General features: G+C 47.9%; 2 protein-coding genes across 2 annotated transcripts in view; one reads left to right on the top strand and one right to left on the bottom strand.

Moving 5' to 3' along the window:
• Window positions 1-12,500, top strand: part of LOC135507226 (slit homolog 2 protein-like) — a 640,120-nt gene that overhangs the window by 452,401 nt on the left and 175,219 nt on the right.
• The window catches only part of LOC135506437 (slit homolog 2 protein-like), a 117,396-nt gene that overhangs the window by 82,611 nt on the left and 22,285 nt on the right, over window positions 1-12,500 (bottom strand). Inside the window, exons 12-13 of the mRNA XM_064925829.1 lie at window positions 8,654-8,817; window positions 4,101-4,251 (exon numbers count right to left, since the gene is read on the bottom strand). Coding sequence (XP_064781901.1) covers window positions 4,101-4,251; window positions 8,654-8,817 — 315 coding nt within the window. The remainder of the gene's footprint in view (window positions 1-4,100; window positions 4,252-8,653; window positions 8,818-12,500) is intronic.

Genomic DNA, 12,500 nt, shown 5'->3' with positions numbered 1-12,500 from the left:
TCTCTCAGTCTCTCAGTGTCTCAGTCTCTCAGTCTCTCAGTGTCTCATGTGTGGTATCTCCTAACTCAGTTCCTGGATCTATGGTATCTCCTAACTCAGTTCCTGAATGTGTGGTATCTCCTAACTCAGTTCCTGAATGTGTGGTATCTCCTTACTCAGTTCCTGAATGTGTGTTATCTCCTAACTCAGTTCCTGAATGTGTGGTATCTCCTAACTCAGTTCCTGAATGTGTGGTATCTCCTTACTCAGTTCCTGAATGTGTGGTATCTCCTAACTCAGTTCCTGAATGTGTGGTATCTCCTAACTCAGTTCCTGAATGTGTGGTATCTCCTAACTCAGTTCCTGAATGTGTGGTATCTCCTAACTCACAGGAACTGAATGTATGGTATCTCCTAACTCAGTTCCTGAATGTGTGGTATCTCCTAACCCAGTTCCTGAATGTGTGGTATCTCCTAACTCAGTTCCTGAATGTGTGGTATCTCCTAACTCAGTTCCTGAATGTGTGGTATCTCCTAACTCACAGGAACTGAATGTGTGGTATCTCCTAACTCAGTTCCTGAATGTATGGTATCTCCTAACTCAGTTCCTGAATGTGTGGTATCTCCTAACTCAGTTCCTGAATGTGTGGTATCTCCTAACTCAGTTCCTGAATGTGTGGTATCTCCTAACTCAGTTCCTGAATGTATGGTATCTCCTAACTCAGTTCCTGAATGTGTGGTATCTCCTAACTCAGTTCCTGAATGTGTGGTATCTCCTAACTCAGTTCCTGAATGTGTGGTATCTCCTAACTCAGTTCCTGAATGTGTGGTATCTCCTAACTCAGTTTCTGAATGTGTGGTATCTCCTAACTCAGTTCCTGAATGTGTGGTATCTCCTAACTCAGTTCCTGAATGTGTGGTATCTCCTAACTCAGTTCCTGAATGTGTGGTATCTCCTAACTCAGTTCCTGAATGTGTGGTATCTCCTAACCCAGTTCCTGAATGTGTGGTATCTCCTAACTCAGTTCCTGAATGTGTGGTGTCTCCTAACTCAGTTCCTGAATGTGTGGTATCTCCTAACTCAGTTCCTGAATCTATGGTATCTCCTAACTCAGTTCCTGAATGTGTGGTATCTCCTAACTCAGTTCCTGAATGTGTGGTATCTCCTTACTCAGTTCCTGAATGTGTGTTATCTCCTAACTCAGTTCCTGAATGTGTGGTATCTCCTAACTCAGTTCCTGAATGTGTGGTATCTCCTTACTCAGTTCGTGAATGTGTGGTATCTCCTAACTCAGTTCCTGAATGTGTGGTATCTCCTAACTCAGTTCCTGAATGTGTGGTATCTCCTAACTCAGTTCCTGAATGTGTGGTATCTCCTAACTCACAGGAACTGAATGTATGGTATCTCCTAACTCAGTTCCTGAATGTGTGGTATCTCCTAACCCAGTTCCTGAATGTGTGGTATCTCCTAACTCAGTTCCTGAATGTGTGGTATCTCCTAACTCAGTTCCTGAATGTGTGGTATCTCCTAACTCACAGGAACTGAATGTGTGGTATCTCCTAACTCAGTTCCTGAATGTATGGTATCTCCTAACTCAGTTCCTGAATGTGTGGTATCTCCTAACTCAGTTCCTGAATGTGTGGTATCTCCTAATTCAGTTCCTGAATGTGTGGTATCTCCTAACTCAGTTCCTGAATGTATGGTATCTCCTAACTCAGTTCCTGAATGTGTGGTATCTCCTAACTCAGTTCCTGAATGTGTGGTATCTCCTAACTCAGTTCCTGAATGTGTGGTATCTCCTAACTCAGTTCCTGAATGTGTGGTATCTCTAACTCAGTTTCTGAATGTGTGGTATCTCCTAACTCAGTTCCTGAATGTGTGGTATCTCCTAACTCAGTTCCTGAATGTGTGGTATCTCCTAACTCAGTTCCTGAATGTGTGGTATCTCTAACTCAGTTCCTGAATGTGTGGTATCTCCTAACCCAGTTCCTGAATGTGTGGTATCTCCTAACTCAGTTCCTGAATGTGTGGTGTCTCCTAACTCAGTTCCTGAATGTGTGGTATCTCCTAACTCACAGGAACTGAATGTGTGGTATCTCCTAACTCAGTTCCTGAATGTATGGTATCTCCTAACTCAGTTCCTGAATGTGGGGTATCTCCTAACTCAGTTCCTGAATGTGGGGTATCTCCTAACTCAGTTCCTGAATGTAAGGTATCTCCTTACTCAGTTCCTGAATGTGTGGTATCTCCTAACTCAGTTCCTGAATGTGTGGTATCTCCTAACTCATTTCCTGAATGTGTGGTATCTCCTAACTCAGTTCCTGAATGTGTGGCATCTCCTAACTCAGTTCCTGAATGTGTGGTATCTCCTAACTCAGTTCCTGAATGTGTGGTATCTCCTAACTCAGTTCCTGAATGTGTGGTATCTCCTAACTCAGTTCCTGAATGTGTGGTATCTCCTAACTCAGTTCCTGAATGTGTGGTATCTCCTAACTCAGTTCCTGAATGTGTGGTATCTCCTAACTCATTTCCTGAATGTGTGGTATCTCTAACTCAGTTCCTGAATGTGTGGTATCTCTAACTCAGTTCCTGAATGTGTGGTATCTCCTAACTCAGTTCCTGAATGTGTGGTATCTCCTAACTCACAGGAACTGAATGTGTGGTATCTCCTAACTCAGTTCCTGAATCTATGGTATCTCCTAACTCAGTTCCTGAATGTGTGGTATCTCCTAACTCACTGGAACTGAATGTATGGTATCTCCTAACTCAGTTCCTGAATGTGTGGTATCTCGTAACTCAGTTCCTGAATGTGTGGTATCTCCTAACTCAGTTCCTGAATGTGTGGTATCTCCTAACTCAGTTCCTGAATGTGTGGTATCTCATAACTCACAGGAACTGAATGTATGGTATCTCCTAACTCAGTTCCTGAATGTGTGGTATCTCCTAACTCAGTTCCTGAATGTGTGGTATCTCCTAACTCAGTTCCTGAATGTGTGGTATCTCCTAACTCAGTTCCTGAATGTGTGGTATCTCCTAACTCAGTTCCTGAATGTGTGGTATCTCCTAACTCAGTTCCTGAATGTGTGGTATCTCCTAACTCACAGGAACTGAATGTATGGTATCTCTAACTCAGTTCCTGAATGTGTGGTATCTCTAACCCAGTTCCTGAATGTGTGGTATCTCTAACTCAGTTCCTGAATGTGTGGTATCTCCTAACCCAGTTCCTGAATGTATGGTATCTCCTAACTCAGTTCCTGAATGTGTGGTATCTCCTAACTCAGATCCTGAATGTATGGTATCTCCTAACTCAGTTCCTGAATGTGTGGTATCTCCTAACCCAGTTCCTGAATGTGTGGTATCTCCTAACACAGTTCCTGAATGTGTGGTATCTCCTAACTCAGTTCCTGAATGTGTGGTATCTCCTAACTCAGTTCCTGAATGTGTGGTATCTCCTAACTCAGTTCCTGAATCTATGGTATCTCCTAACTCAGTTCCTGAATGTGTGGTATCTCCTAACTCAGTTCCTGAATGTGTGGTATCTCCTAACTCAGTTCCTGAATGTATGGTATCTCCTAACTCAGTTCCTGAATGTGTGGTATCTCCTAACTCAGTTCCTGAATGTGTGGTATCTCCTAACTCAGTTCCTGAATGTGTGGTATCTCCTAACTCAGTTCCTGAATGTATGGTATCTCCTAACTCAGTTCCTGAATGTGTGGTATCTCCTAACTCAGTTCCTGAATGTGTGGTATCTCCTAACTCAGTTCCTGAATGTGTGGTATCTCCTAACTCAGTTCCTGAATGTGTGGTATCTCCTAACTCAGTTCCTGAATGTGTGGTATCTCCTAACTCAGTTCCTGAATGTGTGGTATCTCCTTACTCAGTTCCTGAATGTGTGGTATCTCCTAACTCAGTTCCTGAATGTGTGGTATCTCCTAACTCAGTTCCTGAATCTATGGTATCTCCTAACTCAGTTCCTGAATGTGTGGTATCTCCTAACTCAGTTCCTGAATCTATGGTATCTCCTAACTCAGTTCCTGAATGTGTGGTATCTCCTAACTCAGTTCCTGAATCTATGGTATCTCCTAACTCAGTTCCTGAATGTGTGGTATCTCCTAACTCACAGTTCCTGTGTGTACTGAGGGATGTGTTCAGGTATCTTGGTCAGCTTCTGGTTGGAACAGTCAACCGTGGTCCCTTCGCATCGACACTTTTCAGGACAGGCCAGGTCGGCAAAACAGTCTCCTCCCAGTTTACTGCGGTAGTCCTCCGTACCTAGAGGACCAACAACATCGGTTACAGGACCAACACACAAACAACATGACGGCAATTACAACCGCTACACATGGGATAGAGAGCAGCACAGAGACACACAGAGATACACAGAGACACACAGAGACACACAGACACACAGAGACACACGGACACTCAGAGACACACAGAGACACACGGACACACACAGACACACAGACACACAGAGACACACAGACACACAGAGACACACAGACACACAGAGACACACAGAGACACACAGACACACGGACACACAGAGACACACAGAGACACACAGACACACGGACACACAGAGACACACAGAGACACAGACACACAGAGACACACAGAGACACACAGACACACGGACACACACAGACACACAGAGGGGCTAGTTAGGAGGCTGTCTTGTCTTGTCATGCTGAGGTGTCTGCGGGTCGTTCCATGGCGCTTGACACAACCATGGTTACCTAGATACCTGCCATCACATGGTTAGATCAAGCACATGGGAACAACCTACTGTACAGGACTGGAACAGAGGGAGGGAGGGAGGGAGGGAGGGAGAGAGAGAGACAGGGGGAGAGAGAGAGAGAGAGGAAGAGGGAGGGAGAGAGAGGGAGAGGGAGGGAGAGAGAGAGAGAGAGAGACAGGGGAGAGAGAGGGAGAGAGAGGGAGAGAGAGAGAGGGAGGGGGAGAGAGAGAGAGAGAGAGAGAGAGAGAGAGAGAGAGACAGACAGAGAGAGACAGAGAGAGAGAGAGAGAGAGAGAGAGAGAGAGAGAGAGAGAGAGAGAGAGAGAGAGAGAGAGAGAGAGAGAGAGAGAGGGAAAAGAAAGGGAGGGAAAGGGAGAGAGGAAGAGGGAGGGAGGGAGGGAGGGGGAGAGAGAGGGAGCGAGACAGGGGAGAGAGGGAGGGAGGGGGAGAGAGAGGGAGCGAGACAGGGGGAGAGAGAGAGACAGAGAGAGAGAGGAAAAGAAAGGGAGGGGAAAGGGAGAGAGGGAAGAGGGAGGGAGGGAGGGAGGGAGGGAGGGAGGAGGGAGGGAGAGAGAGAGGGAGAGAGGGGAGAGAGACAGGGGGAGAGAGAGAGACAGAGAGAGACAGAGAGAGAGAGAGAGAGAGAGAGAGAGAGAGAGGAAAAAAGAAAGGGAGGGAAAGGGAGAGAGGAAGAGGGAGGGAGGGAGGGAGGGAGGGAGGGAGGGAGGGAGGGAGGGAGGGAGGGAGGGAGGGAGGGAGGGAGGGAGGGAGAGAGAGGGAGAGAGACAGGGGGAGAGAGAGACAGAGAGAGAGAGAGAGAGAGAGAGAGAGAGAGAGAGAGAGAGGAAAAGAAAGGGAGGGGAAAGGGAGAGAGGAAGAGGGAGGGAGGGAGGGGGGTTAAGCAGAGGAAGGACCATTAATGTCAACTACAGAGGTACAACAGGAGCACAGTGTCCCCACACAACATGCATATTCCCATGGAAATATCCAGTCTTATGTGTGTATACTGCATATATTTCCTGGTAGTGTGTGTGTACAGACAGAGAGGTCAGGGGTCAGCTGAGGGAGGGGTCAGGGGTGAGAGGTCAGAGGTGACAGAGTGTTACTTACAGCCAACATTGTGAGGTACACCTGAGTGAGAAAGGCACGAGGACACAAAAGAAAATGGGACTTGACTCTTTTTCACGTGACAAACTAAAACCTGTCTGTCTGTCTGTCTGTCTGTCTGTCTGTCTGTCTGACTGTCTGTTTGTCTGTCTGTCTGTCTGTCTGTCTGTCTGTCTGACTCGCTGTCTGTCTGTCTGTCTGACTGTCTGACTCGCTGTCTGTCTGTCTGTCTGTCTGTCTGTCTGTCTGTCTGTCTGTCTGTCTGTCTGTCTGACTCGCTGTCTGACTCGCTGTCTGTCTGTCTATCTGTCTGTCTCTCTGTCTGTCTCTCTGTCTGTCTGTCTGACTCGCTGTCTGTCTGTGCGTGCAGCTACATTAGTCCTATCAGTGATCTCATATGAATGTCACATTTGCATATTTCCCAGCAACCCTCTGAGCAGATAATCATTGACCTTTTGATGTTGAGCTAATAACACACACACACACACACTCGGCAAGGTCGCTGTTACTATTGGCAACCCCGTCGAGGAGGGCGCTCAGGGGTACATGCAGAGCTCCTATTGGCTAGTTAGGTGGTTAGATGAGAATCTATCATCTTCTGTGAAAAGCTATGAGAAACATAAACACGTAAAAACCTGTGGAGCGAAGCTCACACAATACATGCTAGTGGATATTACCTGGGAAGATATACTGTTCTCTAGCTGATTAACAGAGACAGAGAGAGAGAGAGAGAGAGAGAGAGAGAGAGACAGAGAGAGAGAGAGAGAGAGAGACATAGAGAGAAGTAGAGAGAGAGAGAGAGAGAGAGACACAGAGAGAGAGAGAGAGACAGAGAGAGAGAGAGAGAGAGAGAGACATAGAGAGAGACATAGAGAGAAGTAGAGAGAGAGAGAGAGAGAGAGACACAGAGAGAGACAGAGAGAGACACAGAGAGAGAGAGAGAGAGAGAGAGAGAGAGAGAGACAGAGAGAGAAAGAGAGAGAGAGACAGAGACAGAGAGAGACAGAGAGAGAGACAGACAGAGACAGAGAGAGAGAGAGAGGGATAGAGAGAGACAGAGAGAGAGACAGAAAGAGAGACAGAGAGAGAGACAGAAAGAGAGAGACAGAGAGAGAGAGACAGACAGGCAGACAGACAGAGAGAGAGAGAGAGGGACAGAGGGACAGAGAGACAGAGAGAGAGAGACAGAGAGAGACAGAGGGAGACAGAGAGAGAGAGAGAGAGAGGCAGAGAGAGAGAGAGAGAGAGAGAGTAACATAAATAAATGAATGTGAAGTCAGCAGTAAAGAGACAGAATGAGAGAGAGAGAGACAGAGAGAGAGACAGAAAGAGAGAGACAGAGAGAGAGAGACAGACAGGCAGACAGACAGAGAGAGAGAGAGAGGGACAGAGGGACAGAGAGACAGAGAGAGAGAGAGAGAGAGAGAGAGAGAGAGAGACAGAGAGAGAGACAGAGAGAGAAGTAGAGAGAGAGAGAGAGAGACACAGAGAGAGAGAGAGAGAGAGAGAGAGAGAGAGAGAGAGAGAGACAGAGAGAGAGACATAGAGAGAAGTAGAGAGAGAGAGAGAGAGAGAGACACAGAGAGAGACAGAGAGAGACAGAGAGAGAGAGAGAGAGAGAGAGAGAGACAGAGAGAGAAAGAGAGAGAGAGACAGAGACAGAGAGAGACAGAGAGAGAGAGACAGACAGAGACAGAGAGAGAGAGAGAGGGATAGAGAGAGACAGAGAGAGAGACAGAAAGAGAGACAGAGAGAGAGACAGAAAGAGAGAGACAGAGAGAGAGAGACAGACAGGCAGACAGACAGAGAGAGAGAGAGAGGGACAGAGGGACAGAGAGACAGAGAGAGAGACAGAGAGAGACAGAGGGAGACAGAGAGAGAGAGAGAGAGGCAGAGAGAGAGAGAGAGAGAGAGAGAGTAACATAAATAAATGAATGTGAAGTCAGCAGTAAAGAGACAGAATGAGAGTTAATAACATGTATATGAAATGTCTCTATTCGCTGTCTCTCTGTGTGTCTCTCTCTGTGTGTCTTTGTGTGTGTCTGTGTGTGTGTCTCTCGATGTGTGTCTCAGTGTATGTGTTTGTGTCTCTCTCTGTGTGTGTCTCTGTGAGTGTGTGTGTGTGTGTCTCTGTGTGTGTGTGTCTCTCTGTGTGTGTGTGACTCTCTGTGTGTGTGTGACTCTCTGTGTGTGTGTGTCTCTCTGTGTGTGTCTCTCTGTGTGTGCCTCTCTGTGTGTGCCTCTCTGTGTGTGTGTCTCTCAGCGTGTGTGTCTCTCTGTGTGTGTGTCTCTCTGTGTGTGTCTCTCTGTGTGTGTGTCTCTCAGTGTGTGTGTCTCTCAGTGTGTGTGTGTCTCAGTGTGTGTGTGTCTCAGTGTGTGTGTGTCTCTCTGTGTGTGTGTCTCTCTGTGTGTGTGTCTCTCAGTGTGTGTGTCTCTCTGTGTGTGTGTGACTCTCTGTGTGTGTGACTCTCTGTGTGTGTGTGTCTCTCTGTGTGTGTGTGTCTCTGTGTGTGTGTGTGTCTCTCTGTGTGTGTGTCTCTCTCTGTGTGTGTGTCTCTCTGTGTGTGTGTCTCTCTGTGTGTGTGTGTCTCTCTGTGTGTGTGTCTCTCTGTGTCTCTCTGTGTGTGTCTCTCTGTGTGTGTGTCTCTCTGTGTGTGTCTCTCTGTGTGTGTGTGTGTCTCTGTGTGTGTGTGTCTCTCTCTGTGTGTGTGTTTCTCTGTGTGTGTGTCTCTGTGTGTGTGTGTCTCTCTGTGTCTCTCTGTGTGTGACTTAAATGTAATGTAAATGTGTGTCTCTCAGTGTGTGTCTCTCAGTGTGTATCTCTACCTGAACAGCGGAACTTCTTGCTCTTGATCTGTCCGATGCGTTTGTTGGCGAGGCGACGGGGGGAGGTACAGCGAGCTCCGCTGGTCTCAATCGGGTTGTCTTGGAGGTAGTCTGCCAGCCACTTCAGATGGCAGTCACAGATAAACGGGTTCTGGGCCAGGTGGCTACACACAGACAGACAGACAGACACACAGACAGACAGACACACAGACACACAGACAGACAGACAGACAGACAGACAGACAGACAAACAGACAGTTAGTTTAGTACCACGTCTTCCCTAAGTATCCCAGTGACTCAGTCTTTAGTCTCAGACCACGTCTTCCCTAAGTATCCCAGTGACTCAGTCTTTAGTCTCAGACCACGTCTCCCCTAAGTATCCCAGTGACTCAGTCTTTAGTCTCAGACCACGTCTCCCCTAAGTATCCCAGTGACTCAGTCTTTAGTCTCAGACCACGTCTCCCTAAGTATCCCAGTGACTCAGTCTTTAGTCTCAGACCACGTCTTCCCTAAGTATCCCAGTGACTCAGTCTTTAGTCTCAGACCACGTCTCCCCTAAGTATCCCAGTGACTCAGACCACGTCTTCCCTAAGTATCCCTGTGACTCAGTCTTTAGACTCAGACCACGTCTCCCCTAAGTATCCCAGTGACTCAGACCACGTCTTCCCTAAGTATCCCAGTGACTCAGTCTTTAGACTCAGACCACGTCTTCCCTAAGTATCCCAGTGACTCAGTCTTTAGTCTCAGACCACGTCTCCCCTAAGTATCCCAGTGACTCAGACCACGTCTCCCCTAAGTATCCCAGTGACTCAGACCACGTCTCCCCTAAGTATCCCAGTGACTCAGACCACGTCTTCCCTAAGTATCCCAGTGACTCAGTCTTTAGTCTCAGACCACGTCTCCCCTAAGTATCCCAGTGACTCAGTCTTTAGTCTCAGACCATGTCTTCCCTAAGTATCCCAGTGACTCAGTCTTTAGTCTCAGACCACGTCTCCCCTAAGTATCCCAGTGACTCAGACCACGTCTTCCCTAAGTATCCCAGTGACTCAGTCTTTAGTCTCAGACCACGTCTCCCCTAAGTATCCCAGTGACTCAGTCTTTAGTCTCAGACCATGTCTTCCCTAAGTATCCCAGTGACTCAGTCTTTAGTCTCAGACCACGTCTCCCCTAAGTATCCCAGTGACTCAGTCTTTAGTCTCAGACCACGTCTTCCCTAAGTATCCCAGTGACTCAGTCTTTAGTCTCAGACCACGTCTTCCCTAAGTATCCCAGTGACTCAGTCTTTAGTCTCAGACCACGTCTTCCCTAAGTATCCCAGTGACTCAGTCTTTAGTCTCAGACCACGTCTTCCCTAAGTATCCCAGTGACTCAGTCTTTAGTCTCAGACCACGTCTTCCCTAAGTATCCCAGTGACTCAGTCTTTAGTCTCAGACCACGTCTTCCCTAAGTATCCCAGTGACTCAGACCACGTCTCCCCTAAGTATCCCAGTGACTCAGACCACGTCTCCCCTAAGTATCCCAGTGACTCAGTCTTTAGTCTCAGACCACGTCTTCCCTAAGTATCCCAGTGACTCAGTCTTTAGTCTCAGACCACGTCTTCCCTAAGTATCCCAGTGACTCAGTCTTTAGTCTCAGACCACGTCTCCCCTAAGTATCCCAGTGACTCAGTCTTTAGTCTCAGACCACGTCTTCCCTAAGTATCCCAGTGACTCAGTCTTTAGTCTCAGACCACGTCTCCCCTAAGTATCCCAGTGACTCAGACCACGTCTTCCCTAAGTATCCCTGTGACTCAGTCTTTAGACTCAGACCACGTCTCCCCTAAGTATCCCAGTGACTCAGACCACGTCTTCCCTAAGTATCCCAGTGACTCAGTCTTTAGACTCAGACCACGTCTTCCCTAAGTATCCCAGTGACTCAGTCTTTAGTCTCAGACCACGTCTCCCCTAAGTATCCCAGTGACTCAGACCACGTCTCCCCTAAGTATCCCAGTGACTCAGACCACGTCTCCCCTAAGTATCCCAGTGACTCAGACCACGTCTTCCCTAAGTATCCCAGTGACTCAGTCTTTAGTCTCAGACCACGTCTCCCCTAAGTATCCCAGTGACTCAGTCTTTAGTCTCAGACCATGTCTTCCCTAAGTATCCCAGTGACTCAGTCTTTAGTCTCAGACCACGTCTTCCCTAAGTATCCCAGTGACTCAGTCTTTAGTCTCAGACCACGTCTTCCCTAAGTATCCCAGTGACTCAGTCTTTAGTCTCAGACCACGTCTTCCCTAAGTATCCCAGTGACTCAGTCTTTAGTCTCAGACCACGTCTTCCCTAAGTATCCCAGTGACTCAGTCTTTAGACTCAGACCACGTCTCCCCTAAGTATCCCAGTGACTCAGTCTTTAGTCTCAGACCACGTCTTCCCTAAGTATCCCAGTGACTCAGCCTTTAGTCTCAGACCACGTCTTCCCTAAGTATCTCAGTGACTCAGTCTTTAGTCTCAGACCACGTCTTCCCTAAGTATCCCAGTGACTCAGTCTTTAGTCTCAGACCACGTCTCCCCTAAGTATCCCAGTGACTCAGTCTTTAGTCTCAGACCACGTCTCCCCTAAGTATCCCTGTGACTCAGACCACGTCTCCCCTAAGTATCCCTGTGACTCAGACCACGTCTTCCCTAAGTATCCCAGTGACTCAGACCACGTCTCCCCTAAGTATCCCTGTGACTCAGACCACGTCTTCCCTAAGTATCTCAGTGACTCAGACCACGTCTTCCCTAAGTATCCCAGTGACTCAGTCTTTAGTCTCAGACCACGTCTTCCCTAAGTATCCCAGTGACTCAGTATTTAGTCTCAGACCACGTCTTCCCTAAGTATCCCAGTGACTCAGACCACGTCTTCCCTAAGTATCCCAGTGACTCAGTCTTTAGTCTCAGACCACGTCTTCCCTAAGTATCCCAGTGACTCAGTATTTAGTCTCAGACCACGTCTTCCCTAAGTATCCCAGTGACTCAGACCACGTCTCCCCTAAGTATCCCAGTGACTCAGACCACGTCTCCCCTAAGTATCCCAGTGACTCAGACCACGTCTTCCCTAAGTATCCCAGTGACTCAGTCTTTAGTCTCAGACCACGTCTTCCCTAAGTATCCCAGTGACTCAGACCACGTCTTCCCTAAGTATCCCAGTGACTCAGTCTTTAGTCTCAGACCACGTCTCCCCTAAGTATCCCAGTGACTCAGTCTTTAGTCTCAGACCACGTCTCCCCTAAGTATCCCAGTGACTCAGTCTTTAGTCTCAGACCACGTCTCCCCTAAGTATCCCAGTGACTCAGACCACGTCTCCCCTAAGTATCCCAGTGACTCAGTCTTTAGTCTCAGACCACGTCTCCCCTAAGTATCCCAGTGACTCAGTCTTTAGTCTCAGACCACGTCTCCCCTAAGTATCCCAGTGACTCAGACCACGTCTTCCCTAAGTATCCCAGTGACTCAGTCTTTAGTCTCAGACCACGTCTTCCCTAAGTATCCCAGTGACTCAGACCACGTCTTCCCTAAGTATCCCAGTGACTCAGTCTTTAGTCTCAGACCACGTCTCCCCTAAGTATCCCAGTGACTCAGACCACGTCTTCCCTAAGTATCCCAGTGACTCAGTCTTTAGTCTCAGACCACGTCTTCCCTAAGTATCCCAGTGACTCAGACCACGTCTTCCCTAAGTATCCCAGTGACTCAGTCTTTAGTCTCAGACCACGTCTCCCCTAAGTATCCCAGTGACTCAGACCACGTCTTCCCTAAGTATCCCAGTGACTCAGAACACGTCTCCCCTAAGTATCCCAGTGACTCAGTCTTTAGTCTCAGACCACGTCTCCCCT

Source organism: Oncorhynchus masou, chromosome 20 (assembly GCF_036934945.1).
Source record: "Oncorhynchus masou masou isolate Uvic2021 chromosome 20, UVic_Omas_1.1, whole genome shotgun sequence".
In the NCBI taxonomy this organism is placed as follows: Eukaryota; Metazoa; Chordata; class Actinopteri; order Salmoniformes; family Salmonidae; genus Oncorhynchus; species Oncorhynchus masou.
The sequence above is the reverse complement of the archived record's forward strand: the minus strand, read 5'-3'. Positions and strand labels throughout refer to the sequence as shown.